The sequence below is a fragment of the Poecile atricapillus genome, chromosome Z (genome assembly GCF_030490865.1).
Source record: "Poecile atricapillus isolate bPoeAtr1 chromosome Z, bPoeAtr1.hap1, whole genome shotgun sequence".
Classification (NCBI taxonomy): Eukaryota; Metazoa; Chordata; class Aves; order Passeriformes; family Paridae; genus Poecile; species Poecile atricapillus.
Window position 1 is genome coordinate 129,646,632 of NC_081289.1, and position 17,412 is coordinate 129,664,043.

The 17,412-nt window shown below is 41.3% G+C and overlaps 1 protein-coding gene across 1 annotated transcript in view; it reads right to left on the minus strand.

Moving 5' to 3' along the window:
* ITGA2 (integrin subunit alpha 2) overlaps positions 1-17,412 on the minus strand; it is a 68,239-nt gene that overhangs the window by 36,059 nt on the left and 14,768 nt on the right. Inside the window, exons 2-4 of the mRNA XM_058826718.1 lie at positions 12,985-13,108; positions 5,101-5,210; positions 4,099-4,190 (exon numbers count right to left, since the gene is read on the minus strand). Coding sequence (XP_058682701.1) covers positions 4,099-4,190; positions 5,101-5,210; positions 12,985-13,108 — 326 coding nt within the window. The remainder of the gene's footprint in view (positions 1-4,098; positions 4,191-5,100; positions 5,211-12,984; positions 13,109-17,412) is intronic.

A 17,412-nucleotide genomic window follows, 5' to 3' on the forward strand; every position in this document is an offset into this window, starting at 1 on the left:
GAGAGGGGTCAGTGAGTGACCGGAGAGGGGTCAGTGAGTGAACGGAGAGGGGTCAGAGAGTGACCGGAGAGGGGTCAGAGAGTGACCGGAGAGGGGTCAGAGAGTGACCGGAGAGGGGGCAGTGAGTGACCGGAGAGGGGTCAGTGAGTGAACGGAGAGGGGTCAGAAAGTGACCGGAGAGGGGTCAGTGAGTGAACGGAGAGGGGTCAGTGACCGGAGAGGGGTCAGTGAGTGACCGGAGAGGGGTCAGTGAGTGAACGGAGAGGGGTCAGTGACCGGAGAGGGGTCAGTGAGTGAACGGAGAGGGGTCAGTGAGTGAACGGAGAGGGGTCAGTGACCGGAGAGGGGTCAGAGAGTGAACGGAGAGGGGTCAGAGAGTGACCGGAGAGGGGTCAGTGAGTGACCGGAGAGGGGTCAGAGAGTGACCGGAGAGGGGTCAGAGAGTGAACGGAGAGGGGTCAGAGAGTGACCGGAGAGGGGTCAGAGAGTGACCAGAGAGGGGTCAGAGAGTGACCGGAGAGGGGTCAGTGAGTGACCGGAGAAGGGTCAGAGAGTGACCGGAGAGGGGCCAGTGAGTGACCGGAGAGGGGTCAGAGAGTGACCGGAGAGGGGTCAGAGAGTGACCGGAGAGGGGGCAGTGACCGGAGAGGGGTCAGAGAGTGACCGGAGAGGGGTCAGAGAGTGACCGGAGAGGGGTCAGTGACCGGAGAGGGGTCAGAGAGTGACCGGAGAGGGGGCAGTGAGTGACCGGAGAGGGGGCAGTGAGTGACCGGAGCGGGACGGGGCAATGACCGGAGTGGGGGCACAGACCGCTTGGACCCATCCGAAGTGCCCGTCCCACCGGGAATTCACCTGGCATCTACAGGGTAAATTGCAGCATCTCCCGACCCGCAGGGAGCACTGTCCCGTTCAGCTACAGCAGCGGGACAGATCCGCCCCTGGCCGCATCACCCCCACCCCCCGGCTACGCGTTTCGTGGTCTTTGGGGGAAAATGACCCTGCTTCGCTGCTGAAAACCATCTCTGTAAAAAGAAGCATTTTCAGCTGGATCAACCAGCTGTTATTTACGTCTTTATACTACTTTATATGCACTCACATCAACCACATATTAAGACAGTATTTTGCCGTGAGAATATACGGGGAGTTGTGTGTGTGTGTGGGTTGAAGTGGAGAGTTGGTGGGTGTATTTCCTTCTTAAAAGAAAACATTAGAAACTCGAGGAAATAAATATAACCTCTACATAACCTCTCTCCAACCGTTCTGTGAGAAATTATAGTTTCCATATATATATATAAATATATATATATATATATATATACACACACACTCTGCTTGCACCTGCCTCTATTTAGGAAAAGAGAGACTATTACACTTTCCTCAAGAATACTGGAGGGCAGAAAAAGGTAATTAAATTCAAAAGTAAATGGAAAATGAGCTAAATCACCCACTGGTTTCCCAGTAAGAGACAATATCAAACTATCCTAAGATATTTTACCAGATGGTGGATTTTCTAGATGAGAAAGGAAGTATATCCACATTATCTGATCTTGAGATAAGTGCTTTTTTAAGCTGCTACATGGGCCATTGTTAGTTCTTACTGAAAAAGACAGATTTTTAGAGAGGTGAACGGTAAAAAATAAATCATCTATATGAAGCTGGAGGAGGGTTACAGGCCTTTAATTTAAAGTTCATTTTACTTCAGTCTTATTTCCCCATTTTCAAACCTTTTTTCTGTATTGGTGGTAGTTCAAAACTGTGATGTTAATCTTGAAGCAAAAAGCAAAAGTTTTTTAATAATCTTTGTTGATCTTCAGAGAAAAAAAAAAAAGGAATACGAATATTCTAGCATTGCTTTAGTCAGAAATTTAAGATGTGTCATTACTGAAGGGGAGATCACATATCAAGCACAGATGAACTTGAAAGGCAGAATGCTATAAAGGGGCGTAGACTTGCCCTTCAGGACTAATGTTAAAAAATGTGGACATAAACTGTAAGGTCATTGAATGGATGGGGGAGAAGCAGATGGATTGGGCACTGGATGACTGCAAGGTGACTATGCAGCCAGCATGCAAAGCAAATACAGCTTAAAGATGTGTGATGAGAAGCTGTTTAATTGGGGAAATACCAAACACACTGTACAGTGCCTGGGAAAGACTCACATGGAATACAACATAGATCTGGTCACTGATGTTTGAAAGAAGTGTATTTTAAAAAGAACATTTCAGCCAAAAACCTCTGTATTTGTTCAGGAAGGCAAAGGAGAATGATGGTTGTGGGATGTCAAATAGAGAAGGGAGATTTTACATGCAGGGAGATGGGAGCTTCCTCTTTCAACTAAAGGCACAGCACTGCCCAGTGAACAAACTGATAAAAATTTATATGGGAAATCCAGAAAAACCTTCTTAACCATCAGTGAAATTCTTCAGCACCTCTCCAACAGGACTAAGCATGCCTCAGAAAAATGTAATGAGCGTGTGGGAAATGACTGCCCTGCACTTGGAATACCTGTGGGAAGCAATCCCTTGGCATCAAACAGCCGAAGCAGCAGGACTCAGGACTGCAGCACAGACATGCCAGCCTGGGTCACGCTCCCAAGCCAAGGAGCCCAGGGACCGAGCACACAGCACAGACTGGGACAGGCAGATGGAGCCTGAGAGGGGCCACAGGAGGAAGGAGAGCAGTGAGCTGGGAGGAGGAAACCCTGAAATAACTCAAAGAGCCCATCACGGAGGCCAGCTGCCACAGAGACTCAGAGCAAAGTCCTGGCTGGAGGCAGCTTGCAAATACGAGCAGGCAGTCCACACATGGGGTTCAGTACCTGCCACAACTCAGTCATGGGGCTTTCGGTATTTGTTGAGGCTGAGTCACAGACAAGCACCTGTCTCCAGTACCTCATTCTTTCTATGCCAAAAAAAGAACTCCTGTTGATGAAGACGTGGCTGTTTATGTCTTAGAATTCAACCTGGCTTTTTATGTTTTTTTCTTTTTAAATCCATGCAATTTAAGGAGAATCAATCAATAACATGTGGATCAGGAAATACTTTTTTAACTGAGAGTTGTTAAAATGTTATTAGAAAATACAGATTTCCCTGCATGAGGTATTTTAAAACACTGCAGTTACTCATACTGATTAAAAGTGGGTATCCATAGGACATTAACAGTAATTGAAAGTATTATTCAAGAGAGAGAATAAGATTTTTTTAATCAAGGCCTTTTCAAGCCACAAAAGCCAAGAAAATTACTGTTGCTGTATTTTGAAGTTATGAGCAATTTTACTAATTCCATGAGAACTGCTGGAAAGGTTGGAATTAGGCATTCTTTTAAGTACTTCAGTAAACTGAGCTACCTGCTAATGAATATAATAAATACTTGAATACTTTTGTGATTACTAGGAAGATGCAACAAAAAAATACAAAGGTTAAGGACAGCCTAGAGCTCTTCTCTCTGTGATTTATTGTTTTACTTACTGCACATGGCTACATCAAACTGAGATACACCTACACACCAACAATTTTCGTGTTTATGATAAGATCATAAAAAAGCACATTAAAACAGACATTCACTTCCTTTTGAGTAAGAATGCTATTTTGCAGGCTGCAAGGACAGTGGTTTGTGGAATATACACTGAGAAAATGCATACTGTTCCAAGCTCACTAGCCAAATAAAACACATCACAAATCCAAGGGACTAGAAATACTGAGGAGGAGAATATCAGGAGAATAGTGCCTGTGCAAGTGTGAATGATAGAGGAAAGACTATATAAAGTCTTTTGAAAGCACAATCAGAACTACACAAGGCTGCCTTAAACAATTAAATGGTGGAAATATTCTTGCCTGTATTGTCTGACTTAATTTACTGAGACATTAATAAGGATAAGATGTTTAGATCAACAACAAAGGAGAGACTTCACCATTTTCCTGTATTAATGATACATTTCACAACTGATTTTTTACCACAGGTAATTGCACTGGGATGTACTAATCTATGCTGCATAATAAAATACATTTAGCTTGGACTTATGAAAAAATGTAGAGAATTCTGGTTTCTCAATTCTCCTCAGCAGTTTCTGTGTGTCCTGCTTATGATCTTGATACATACCAAAAATCCTCCAGTTTTTGAGTTCTGTATCAGAGTCAAGCCAAGGTTCATGTCCTCTTTAATTTCAGTCACATTTGGAATATTTATTAAAGCTGAAATAAAATTAGATTAAGTAATGACAGAATAATAAATAAGATGTAGAAGCAATTTACTACATTAGAATTCCTTTCATAAAAACTTGATTTTTCAGAATGTAAGGCACCTTTTCCAAATGGCTGCATACAATTCTGAGACAAAAGAAACAAAAGCCAATCTTAGGGGGGAAAAAAATTACTAAGCATTAAATATAGACAACAATTAAGTATGGCCATTCAAAGTATCTGCCCTCAAGGGAGCTGAAGGCAAAAGAGAGGAAGAAATAATCTACCTATTGAATTTTTTGGCTTGCTGACTAGCTACAGCTGAGTAGCTACTGTTACATTCCTCAGGACACCAGACTCCTCTGATCCAGTACCAGGCTCTAGACAAAAAGCTGGAAGGGGCAGCGGAGGGCAGAAATTATCTGCACTACAAATAAACATAAAGGAGGCATCTCAGCACACCCTGCTGCCTCATACTTTCATTGTATCCAAACCTGAACTCCATTTTATAGTTAGTTTGCAAATAGACACACCCATACCTGGTTTAGGGAGGATAGAGACAGGCATCCCCCACCAGCCACCTGCCCCTGGATGCCTGCACCTGCCAGCCACTGGCTTAGGGCCCCACTTCCTGCCCCTTGGCTGGAGGCTGAAGAGCCCAGGTGCTCCAGAGGGTGACACTGAGACCCCAGTGCCTCCAGCAGCTGGCATCACCTGGCCAGAGCCCAGTGGCAGGCACCAATTTCTGCTCAGACAGACACGCCTCATCAGCACTGAGGCCTTGCAGCACACACACACCTCCAGAGAATCTGGGATTATGCAGATAACTAGTTAAGAAAAGTTTTAATACGGTAGATTGGCCTTGTGCAAGGACAAAGGAAAACTAAACAAGTGCAGCACGACATTGTTAGTTAGAACATACCTTGTAAATTCAATTTTTTACATGTGTTTTTCGACACACCAACAGGACATGCATATATATCTCCAGTTCTGTTAGCAGGATAGCCACTCCAGGGTGAACCAACCAACAACCTAAAGGAAAAGGAACTTCATTAGGTCCTTAACAATACTGAAAAAGTTCAGCAGCAGCATTGCATGGGGCATTTCACAAGATATAGCCCCCAAGGCATCCAGGTGTAGGAGTCTTTTCCAGAACTGCTCAGAAGCTTTACCTTCAGGTCAGTACACTGCACTGGATTCACAAGGGGCAGGTTTGGTGGAGAAAAGGAATGGGAGAGCCTTTGGGAATACAGTTACCTCAAACACATGCACTGTTTCTAATGTGACATTATGTCACAGGTCAGTGAAGGTACTAATAGATACAGATACATAAAAATTTAGAAATATTTATGTTGGGGATCGAGAGACATTATTACTTGTCATTCTATCAGTTAATGGTTAACTGATTCCTTTTAGGTTATTCTTTTAACAGATAAGAAACATTTTCTACAGGATCTGCTCAGCAACAAACACTTTTGTCTGAGCTTGAGCACTACCACACCTAGATAACAGTGAGTCATTAAGAAAATACTGGAGGTGGTAACAATGCGCTGCAAAAGGTCTGGAATTCTGAACACGAAAGTTAAAACTTATGATAATTTTGCCTGCAACACAAAGTGATTCATGTCCTCTGACTGATTTTTTCATCTGCCAAAAGGTTTCCCCCCAACATCTGCTCTTCAAGATTCTTTTAATTTTTATCTCAAGGGTTATTAAAAATAAAACAGATTATTGAAAAGCAGGGACTGAATATTTGCTTCTGCAGCATTATGACATTATTTTCAAACAGAACAATCCATGGTAGTAATTAATACCGTTTGGAGACTGTGGGAAGAAAAGCAATGTCTTCCCCAATACAGAATATAGAGTTCCATTAGAAACCATCTTTTGTTAGTTGGTCAACAGGTTTTTTAAAGCAAAATTGCTATTATCTAAAATTTTATAGGTAGCTAATACAAATATACCTTGCGCTTTAAGAAAAAAAATTGAAATTATATTACAAAGCAATTTCTATATATCATATTAACTTTCTAGGGATCATCTGATTTTACTGCTGTGATGTTACTACAAGTTTGAATAAAATGGTTGTGACAAAAAGAGTTTTAGATGCACAAGAAAGAGTTTTAGACCATTCTAGCTTGCTCAGAGAAAATAATGCTAACTGCATTTTCTTTTTTAAGTTTATTTCACCTCGATTAAACACAAATAACATTATTTTATCGGTTCAGCTGGGTGTCTGGTTTCAGATTCTCTTTCTTGTGATTCTGGATATTTTAAGGATGCCTAACTCCTTCTCAATTACCTTGTTGGAAAAGAGTGATCATGAAGGCAGCAGGAACAGAACTTCGTGTACTTGTAGCATCTCCAAATGTGCAACTTAGGTTCATATAAATGCCTCTAACAAAACAATGTACACTGCAGTAGCTGTGAGGAGGCATCTGATTTTTCTTGTTATTTTATGAGTGTTTCTGGGACTTTTCAGCACAGTGGAAAAAAGAACCACCACAACTCAGCACCAAATAAACAGAGCTCATAAGCAACTACTGCACTGGTCATGTGCCAATAGATAACATAATCTGCAGATACTTGCAGTGACACAGAGGGCTGGAGCTGGTCAACAGTGGGAGGAAGAAGGAGGAGGAACAGGAGGAAGACATGATGTTACACTCTCCCACCTTGCTAGGTACTACTGAGTTTGGTACGGCTGTAAAATGCTAACTGGGCTGACGGGAGAGAAGGGATAGGAGTTTTTGTGGAAACAGGAAACGGTTTTAAAATGGAAGGCAACACTGTCTGTGCAATATCTGAAACTGGAACAGCTTTCCAGCATTAACTGTCAAGCTGAACACTGCACTGTGTACATTAATAAACACTTGTATCCTTTTTTCTGTTTCCCAGAAGGCAAAGATATTTCACAGTCCTTGCAGGATGACAGCTACTGTTCAGAGAATGTATCTTGGAAATACCTTGTATCTTGGAAATACCCCCTGCAACCACTCCCATCTGGTCATGAAACTCACTATGAACCTCTGTGTTGTCCTGGCACCACTCTGCAGCCACAGGTCTTCCTGAGAGCCCACACCACACAGTTTCACTCACAAGAAGAGTGAGAGAGAAGGAAAAGAGGAACAGAAGCATGTTTGAGCACTAGCTGACCCCAAATCCAAGACTGACTCCAACGAGCTCCAAGCTCCACCCCTGCTACTAACATAGAGACAAACCTCATCCTCGCTTTAGCGTTTGCTAAAAGCGTTCTCTCCTTTTCAGCATGCATACTTTTGCTCATTCCATGGGCATTCCAATTTGCCTCCCATTTTCCCTGCCCTCAGCAATAACTGCAATCCAGACATCTGCTTATACCAAAGAACCATCACTTCTAAAACTTAATATTCACAAGATAATTTTACTTTTGCTACCCCTGGAACTAACCTTGGAGCTGCTGCATGATATGAACAGCAGATGAAACAAGACAAACTTTTCTCATTTCTCATAGTTCACTGGGACTTACTTTATTAACTTTTTTTTCTGTATTCCTTGAAGATGTCATATCTACATTGCAGGCCAAAAAATACCACTCCATACACAGAATTCACACTTAGAACTGTTACTAATGGTGATTTTCAGAAATGAACACAGCTATTAAACCCATTCCATTATTTGACTTAACTAGTCTAACCTGTCATCAATATATGCCTGAGAAAAAAATATTAACTGACTTATGCTAAGCTTAGCCCTCTCTTTTTAATTGCCAGCCTTAAAGGCTCTAGGAAGTAACATAATTTCTAATTCTTTTGATTCTTTGCCTTATGTAAAACACCAGCCTTAATCTACATAAGAAATCAGAAATCTATCTGCCTTTCAAAATTAACATAAACCATTACAGTAGGGAGTTACACAACATTGCTCTGGGAAAATGCATGTGTATCCTTCTGAAACATCAGAAGTGAAGACAGCAAGGGAGTATCTGGCTAGCATCCTGCCAACTACCTTTTTTTTTTTTTTACTGTAATTAGACAGGATGCATGAGACAAAGTGAAAGAGAATATATCATGAAAGTATGCAAGAAAGTAGTACTAAAATACTCTAGAATGCTTGTTTCCAAATAAACTGTATCATGCATAATGTATTAATTAAGGCTCCTTTTCAGCCATGAGTTAAACGCTTAGTTTTACAAGCATTTCTTTACATGTCCTTGCAGATGGTCTTTGCAAAATACCATAGAGAGTATAATGTAATATTTCTACTGATTTTTTTATTTGTCTCCATAATCATTCTCCAACACTGTATACAAAGCAAAGGCACTAGGAAGTCAAATGAAGTTCAGCAGCAATGCCTTACCACACAAGCTGCAGGAGTGGCAGATCAAAGTGCAACAGGAATTATTTCTGGGAAATTACACCATGACAAAACTAGTAATCAGCAAACTGTGATGTAGCAGAAAGCAAAATCAGAATTCACAGCAAAGGGCTGAATTCCCAGCTGTTGACAGAGAATGTTTTCTATTTTCTGCCTTCTTTTTTTTTCCCCTCTCTTTCCATGTATTTGCTTTTTATTGTGTTGTGTTTTGTTTTGTTTTCTAAACACAAAGATGGCTAATAGGAAAATAAAAGTAGGAAGAACCTCCTCTTAGATCGTCTGGCCTTTTTCCCTGCAATTACAGGAAGTGGTGAGTACATATGAAGACCAGAAAACTCTTCATGCTCATAGATGCTTCTCTGAACACACTAAAATTCTTCTCACCATCTAAAACTTTTGATCCTTTCAACAATAACCAGAAGCTCAAAAACTACAGTGAGCTATGGCAAGACAGTTTGAGTGACAAACTCAGAAGCCATAGAAAAAAGCAGCCAGAGCTTCTCCTAGCAGGAAAAGGCCAAACTGTGGTTCATGCAGTCAGGGAAAACAAAACTGGGTAAAGAACTCAGCATTAGCAGTGGTTCTGGCACTGAAAAGGCAGAGCTGCAACAATGGCAGCTTCTGTTATAAAAAAAAAAAAAAAAAATCAGAAAAATTATCCTCCTCAAAAGAAATGGCCTTCCTCATTAAAATCAGAAAGTTTTGAAATGTACTGATTTCAATAGAACTTCATACAGAAATGTATGAAGTCTTTTGATGAATGTCTTTTTGGCAAAGTATCTTGTTGGTCTAAGGCAGCACAGAACGAAGGCCACCATATTTGGTGACCAGTGAGCAGTAGGCAATGGTTTTTAAAACTACTCCTGGTAGTGCAATAATTATGTGATACATCAGTAAGTGCACTTTACTGTGCTCACATTACTGACATGTGAGATGAAACAAAATATTTTCAGACAGAAAAATCCCACAATATAAATTCAAAACCAAAAATAATTTTTAAAATTGCAAATTCTAAGCACACAGACACAGCTGAGCATGTGCATAAAGATGCATGTGTGTAGGTAAAATCATTTTAACAGCTATCTACAGCTATTTCAATCTTCCTCACCTGAGACAGCTATAAAACCAACTGTCAGTGTGGAGTAAGTACTGTTGTCTCTGAAGAATGTACTGTTAGATGCTGTTCAAGGAATGCATACTCAAGATGAACTTGACAGGGTACAATTTGGCTTTCTAAAAGATTATGTTTATAAAGCAACAGAAATTTTAGTCTAAATTTAAGATTCCAATGCAGATGACTTCTTGACAGTGAGAACAACAGCATAAACTGAATTATGTTTCTGTGGTGGCTAATTACTTGTATGGTGAACTGCTTTTCTAATTGTTGAGTTTCACTGGTATTCACAATTTTCCTCAAGTTCATTAAAGAGCTCCCATTTTAAAATTCCCACCAGACACTGTGCAAAGCTTGAGCTGTGCTTGACTTGCAAGTTTGTCCTTATTTATGAGCATCACATGCCATCAAGTCTCATCAATGCACAGTGGACCAGTGCCCAATTATCCTGGATCATCTGTCTCTAACACAAAAATGTCTTCCTCAGTGTTTTCTGTCACAGCGTCCTAACATGTACCAGACTCTTCAATAGTCCTGCATTCCTTTTGGACTGCCTTCCCTCTTCTCACTGAACTCATCTCCAAGCAAAAGTGAAAACCAGTACCAACCGTGCAAAAATTCTCCCTTTATCATTTCTTTAGTTCTTATTGCCTCAGGAGATGCACCTCCCAGAAATATTGCTGAATAATAAAACTGCCATCTCCTGTATTTCTGTATCTCTCCTCTCTGCACTTTGAGGGAGCACAGAAGGATTTTTAAAGCTGTATTTTATATAGCACCCTGTGAACTTATTAAGCAGAATCTAGGATATGATAAAATTTCTGGTGGTCCTCAGATTCTGGATAACCTCCTCTGGGGAGAGATGGCACCCCAGCAGCACATGGTGCTGTGAGCAGCCCCACTCTCTGTGCCTGGACAGAGTTCTTAAATACATCACATTCTTGCTGCACAGTGACAATCTCTTCACAAAAGCATATGATGATAAATTTTCCCCTCAGACACAAAAATCACTCAGACTGTTTATCTTGTTCCCAGTTCAGCCATGTCAACAAGAACTCTGTGCATGGACTGCAGCCTCTGCATTGCTCATAGGAGAAAACAACTCTACTGAACAACTTGAAAGAGATTGGTTGTGGTTTTTTTTGGCTGCTTGGTTGGGTTTTTTGTTTTGGGTTTTAGTGGTTTGGGTTTTTTTATTTAGGTTTGGTTTTTTTGGTTTTTGTTTTGTTGTTTTGTTTTGTTTTTTAATAATGCTTATAGGAAAAAGCTCTATTGTCTCAAGAAAAAGAAAATAGCCTAGAAAATAAGAGAATGAGACAGTAGAATATGACTCACTTTTTTTTTAAGCTTCCTAATGATTTTTTGAGCAGGATACTGAAAAGGGCTTTTCTTCACTGAAGAGTCTCTAACAATTCCTAGTTACTTGAACACAAGTTGATAAAATTTCCCTGATTTTTGCAGATAGGTCAGGCACCATGCAGTGAAAGAACTAATGGTGAAGTGCCTACATATAGAGAAGTTTACCAGATTCAAAATATTCATATAATTAGGAAAAGATTGGTTGAACTCCATGGTCATAAAGGTCTTTTCCAACCTGAGTGATTCTATGATTTTGTAAGGTTGGAAAAGTTAAACTAAAGTTACTTTTTTTTCCCTTCTATCCAGCACACATTATCCAAGAAAGTGGTACTAGAGGAGTTTTTATATTAGAACCAAAAATAAAAGAGGGAAATGTAAAACATAAATAGCTTGAATGGATCAGGCAGCTACTGCTTCTTCTGCAAGCTTACAGAAAAACTCACATAAAGTATAAAACATGAGGCAATTTCTCCATGTATAAGGCAAAAACACTAAATTCACTACAGGCATGCATTCTTGTTCTCCTTCAATGGCTTTACACAGAAGTTTTTTTTTTGGTTTTTTTGTTTGTTTTGTCTGTTTTTTGCTGCTGTTATTTTTAAGAGATCTCTCATCTATAGGTGAGTAAACACGTATGTGAAGCAGGCAGAAACGCAGTGAGAAGCCACCGCCACACCAGATGAAGGGCAGGGGTAGGTTGGAAGCCTACCCATCTGAGGGAGAGGAAATGCCTCGAGGTTTCAACTCAGAGGATATAGCTCTGCTCTCCTCTTGCTGTGTCTCCTGGTCCCTGGAAGCAAGCACCCCTGCGAAGTCGGGGGTGGCAGGTTTGCAGCTGATGGCGGTGCCTCTGAGCAGCACTGTCACAAATGTCTCAGCTGCCTCAGTAATTCCACACTGGCTGCTCCAAACTTTAACTGCAAAATACACTTTCACGCGTATTTCCATGGATTTCAGATTTCGACATCTTACTTTCTCTTTACTGAAAAAAGTGCAGTTACTGAGTGTTGTCACTTAAGTGGAACTGCCAGTGTGTGGCTATTTGGGATCCCCTCCATGGAGGACGACAGGTCTGAAGTGTCTCAGCATACCATAATATGGACAATCTGTTGTGACCTTCTGCTCTAGACTTAAACCCATGCATACTCAAACAGCCACTTAAGAGTTCAGTAGCTCTCAACTGCTTTCAGAGACTTAAGAGACCTCACACACAAAGACACCTGAAGCTTTGTGCCTGCTGAGGCTGCACAAGAGGAAACAATGGGTCTTCCACTAAAAGTGCTTACTCCCAGGAATATGTTAAAGCTCTTTTTGAAACCAATACTGCCAGGAAAAATATTTTACTAATTTCTCATCGAGCCAAATGTTGTGGCAACAGTGGATTTCAGGTCAAATTTTGTGGCTAAAGAGATGTAGCAGACACAAGACTTTGCTACGACTGTGTTATCAAATACATCCAAATACACCATCCCTTGAGAAGCAAACAGTTAATACTGTGTCAGACACAAAATTATACCCATTTAATTTTAATATTAATAATTAGAACTCACCAGATCTAATAATTTGTTTTGACCCTAACAATGTTAAAATGGAAAAATATCCCACGCATGTGTAAAGTGTAACAAAGTTGCTCTGGTACACAAAGAAATGAAATGCAAGTTAAAATTCTAGAGAAATTGTAAGTGTAAGCAAATCAGTGTATTGGAGATGAAGTAAAAGTTTACCATAAGAAAGACCTCGGGTCACATGGTGTTAAGGAAAAAAGTCTGAAACATCACATGCACACGTTTATAGGATATCTCAGCTTCTTGTTTAATAACATTAAGTATTTATTTGTAAAAAGATAGCTCTAATATAAGAATGAATTAGCCAGAATCCCTTTAAATGAAATGTGGAATTATAAAAGAAACATTGAGTTGCAACATTTTTTACTTAACCTTCTAGCTTGACATAAACGAAGCCATTCAAATTGCTTACCATTTGCCTTGTTCATTTATAAACTGTTGAACTGCATATCCAAACTGCTCTCTTGGTGGACCAGAAAATATTTTTGCTTTCAGGAGCCCAACATTGTAGGCTTCACAGCAGTTATGAAGAATGCCTGTTAACAGAAAGATCATGATTATCAAGAAGCAATTAAAGAAGAATTTTGATCCCAGTGAAAAAGGCTCTTCATCTGCGACAGCTCCCCCAACAGAAGAAAATAAATACAGCCTTTGACACATGTTTGAAAAAACAGTGTTTTTGCTACAGTACCCTGGCCATGCAAAATGCCTCTCTCACTCCTTACGTGTGTAGCATTACTGTGGGCAGAGATCAATGGCATATTCACTGTTTGCCTTAACAAAAGTTGCAGCGTTACTAATGGGAATGTCTCAGCTGAATAGAGGCAAAATGTATGATTCAGAGGTCTGTTATCCTCCTTTACCTTCAGGCGTTAAGTTAAGCTTGCGGCACAGCAAATACATCAAGAGCCTGATGAGGTACACTATAATCACAGAATCTTTTAGGTTGAAAGAAGCTTACTCAAGAACTGCCAAATTCACTAATAAACCATGTCTTTGTGTGCTACATCTACACATCTTTTAAAAAGTTTCAGGGATGGTGATTCCACCACTTCCCTGGGCAGAGTGTTTCAATACTTGACAACTTTTTCCAGAAGAATTTTTTCCTAATGTTCGGTTTAAACCCTCCCTGGTGCAACTTGAGCTCATTTCTGCTTGTGCTATTGCTTGTTACTTGGGAGAAGACACTGATCCCCACCTGGCCACACTCTCCTTTCAGGCAGTTGTGGAGAGTGATAAGGTCACCCCTGAGCCTCCTTTTCTCCAGGCTAAACACCCCCAGCTCCCTCAGCTGCTCCTCACAGCACTTGTGCTCCAGACCCTGCCCCAGCTCCCCTGCCCTTCTCTGGACTCACTCCAGCCCCTCAGTGTCTTTCCTGCACTCAGGGCCCAGAACTGGACACAGCACTCGAGGTGTGGCCTCACCAGTGCCCAGGACAGGGGGACAATCCCTGCCCTGCTCCTGCTGGCCACACTATTGCTGAGCCAGGCCAGGATGCCATTGGCCTTCTTGGCCACCTGGGCACAGCCTGGCTCATGTTCAGCTGCTGCCACCAGCACCCCCAGCTCCTTTCCAGCCACTCTGCCCCAGCCTGTGGAGCTGCCTGGGCTTGTTGTGACCCAAGGGCAGGAGCCAGCACTGGGCCTTGTTGAACCTCACACCATTGGCCTCAGCCCATTGATCCAGCCTGTCCTGATCCCTCCGCAGAGGATCTGCAGCAGATCAACACTCCCACCACCCCACTTGGTGTCACTTGGAATCTGACTGAGCATACACTCAATCCCCTCATCAAGGCAATGGAGATACCAAGGCAAAACTAAGCCCTGGAGAACACCGCTTGTGACCGTTCACCAGCTGGGTCTAGGTCCATTCACCTCAACTTTCTGTGCTCAGACAAAATGCCCTGACTGTACCTGCTAATACTGTTTATATTTTAGTTTGGAATAAAAATGAGACTATCTGCAGCATCAGAAAACCTAAATTTTTGAGTCATTTCATTATCATGCCAGAAGCCTTTGTTTTCAGTCCAAACAATCTGAACAGTTGTCCAAACAGGAAAACTTAGAAATACAAACATGGAAGGTAGAACAGCATTAATAAATCATGACATTTAACACTGCAACTCCACTTAGCTGTGGTTTTGCTCTTAATTGCTTTTCCTTGGGCACTTATGTGCCTGGGAATAATGGTGTGCCATTCCACAGCATTTTGTAAGGAACCAGCATTCTGGACTGGGGACAAAGTTGATTTTGTAGGACATGTCCACTCCTCATCCACAAAGAGCATGACTTTTTTCTGATCAAGAACTGTAGGTGGATACCCAGGAGAATATCCACTGGGAAGGCTGTAGGAAAAAGGCCAGGCTCCCCCGAGGGACTTCGCTGTGGGTAGGTAACTCCTTCCCCAGAGTGGAGGTGGAAGGACTGAGACAACAGCAGGATCCCATGAACAAGCTACAGCCCAGCTGAGGAACACCTTAGGGCTCCTGAAAACCCTCCAAAAATGGGAATGATGGAAGAAATCATGACTTGTGGTTTCACTGTGCAGCTACTCCCTGAGGTTCCCAGACGAGGCAGGTTCACAGAGTTGCTCATGGGTTAAACAACATCCCTCATGTTTCCCCTCCCTTCCTGTGTGCCCAGACAGAATAAGTTTTATCTGCTTTACACACAAATATGCCTCACCAGTTATTTAGTATGAGTCATTGTGTCGTAAAGAAGCAGTTTTTTCAATAATCCCTTATAACAAGGACGCTTAAAGAGCGTTAAGACCATTTCTTTAATTTTGATGGGCAGAGAGCTTACTGCTGGTATCACTTTCTCCCAGGTCCCAGGAGCAGTTTTGGAAGAGAGGTTAACAGGGTTTATTAATCACCACGAAACAGCCCATCACAGTAGCTGAACAGTAACAGTAATAATGATAATAAAATTATAGTGAAAATATTAGCATCACAACCACAGGCTTGCAGGCAAAGTTCACGACCTGTAAAAAGTGTCAATGTATTTTGTATTCTTGCCCACAGAATTCAAAACAGAAACATCACTAGAAGAAGACTAAATACAACTCTAAAAGAGTTACTACTTTTTTACCACAAACTCAAAACAGGAAATCATATATTAGTTATCTCAAACAACCACTATCTACAGTCAGCCTCTGGAAAACAAGTCACCCACTCCTAGAAGTATAGTTCCTTGAGAAACATCCTTAGAGATAAATATATTTCCTGAGTCAAGCTATTTAAGACTGGAGAAGAGAATGTGTACAGACTCATTACTCTGTTACTCTGTGTTTTGCAAGCCTTTTGACACTAAACACAACCCCATATAATCACAGTTTATGTCTGGGTTTTAAGGACAGTGAAAAGGTGTATTGAGATAGTAATCAACAATTGCCAGTAATTCCTTTGTCATCTAATATACTTTTATTTTATAAAAATATTTTTTCCACACCATATCCTGGGGTTTTCTTTGTGCCTGTTGTTAAATTATATTATCCTCAGTAAGAAGTCAAGCATGATTTAGCAGTGCCCCATTCTCAAGAGGCCACAGGAGACTATACCACAGAGCCATCCTGCATGTAAATACTGAGGAAGAACCCTCACACTATATGTTGCACATGAAAATAAACCCTGGCTTTCAAATGAAGCCATCTAGAAGCAATCTAGAATAATGAATCTAGAATGATGAAGAGTCTGACACAAAATCAAGTGACCCTTAGAGAAAAACTCTTGACTGTCAGGACTGTTACACACTTATCGGTAAATCACACTGCAAGCCAAATGGTAATACCACTGAGTGCACTGGACAACTTCGGTGCAAATACATGGCACATGTTTCTAATTTATGTCCAAGATGAGAGTTTTGTAAAATGCTACAGGCAGGGCAAAAATTTCCTCCAGAACTGGGTAAAAGTACAGGGAGCAGGTATGACAGCCAACAGCCTGAAGGAAAGTTCCCACAGTTCAAATTCCCCTGGGGGGCTGTGACAAGTCAGACAAGGTCAGCAGAATGCGTGCTGGTATACATGTCGCCTGTTCATCTTCTTCCTCAACCTCCCACCTGTGTGCAGCATCCATTCCTGGACCTTCCAGGTGGACTCTGTGGTCCTATTTTCTCCAAGATGGGGCTTTTTCCAAGGAGCAAGGACGTTGACTGTCCTTGCACTAGGAAGCTTCTACTCCTTGTAATTCCCCTGGGCTTCACCACAGCTTACAAAAGCAATGTCCTTTTTCTCTTCCCAGTGACCCACACCTTCTTCTCACTGAACCATTTCACCCATCCTTCCCATTTACCACTGGGTCTTGATTTTATCCTTCTAAGTAATTTGCATGACCGCAGCATGAGAGCATTGCTCTTTGAGAGCAAAAGTGTACAGCTGGAATAACGAAGAGGTGTCTGCCAGATCAAAGCTGCCTCTATCATGTTCACTTTCTGGACAGGCAGCCAGTCAAGGACAGTGGAAAGAGAACAAGAAAAAAAGCAATTGTAAAACCCAGCCTCTGAAGACATCGCTGTCTGCAGTGGTCTTACAGGTCAGCTTTGCCTCACACTCACAACTGCTTTGCAAAAATCATAGTAGAAATGCTGGCAAACACAATCTAACTCAGCACAACCACTATCAAAAGAACCCAGTTTCAGCGTATTTCAGTTACATTTTAAAATCCACATTTTTGTAATTATCAGCAGATTTTTTAGATCTACTACACACAAATCTTAGCTGCCTTGAGCCTAGCAAGTATACACTGGCACTAACATAGTAGGCATTTTTCCTGCCATTTTCCTCCATCTTATATGGTGCTTACATTATAAGAAGATCTTTTATCTATTTTGTACATCTATC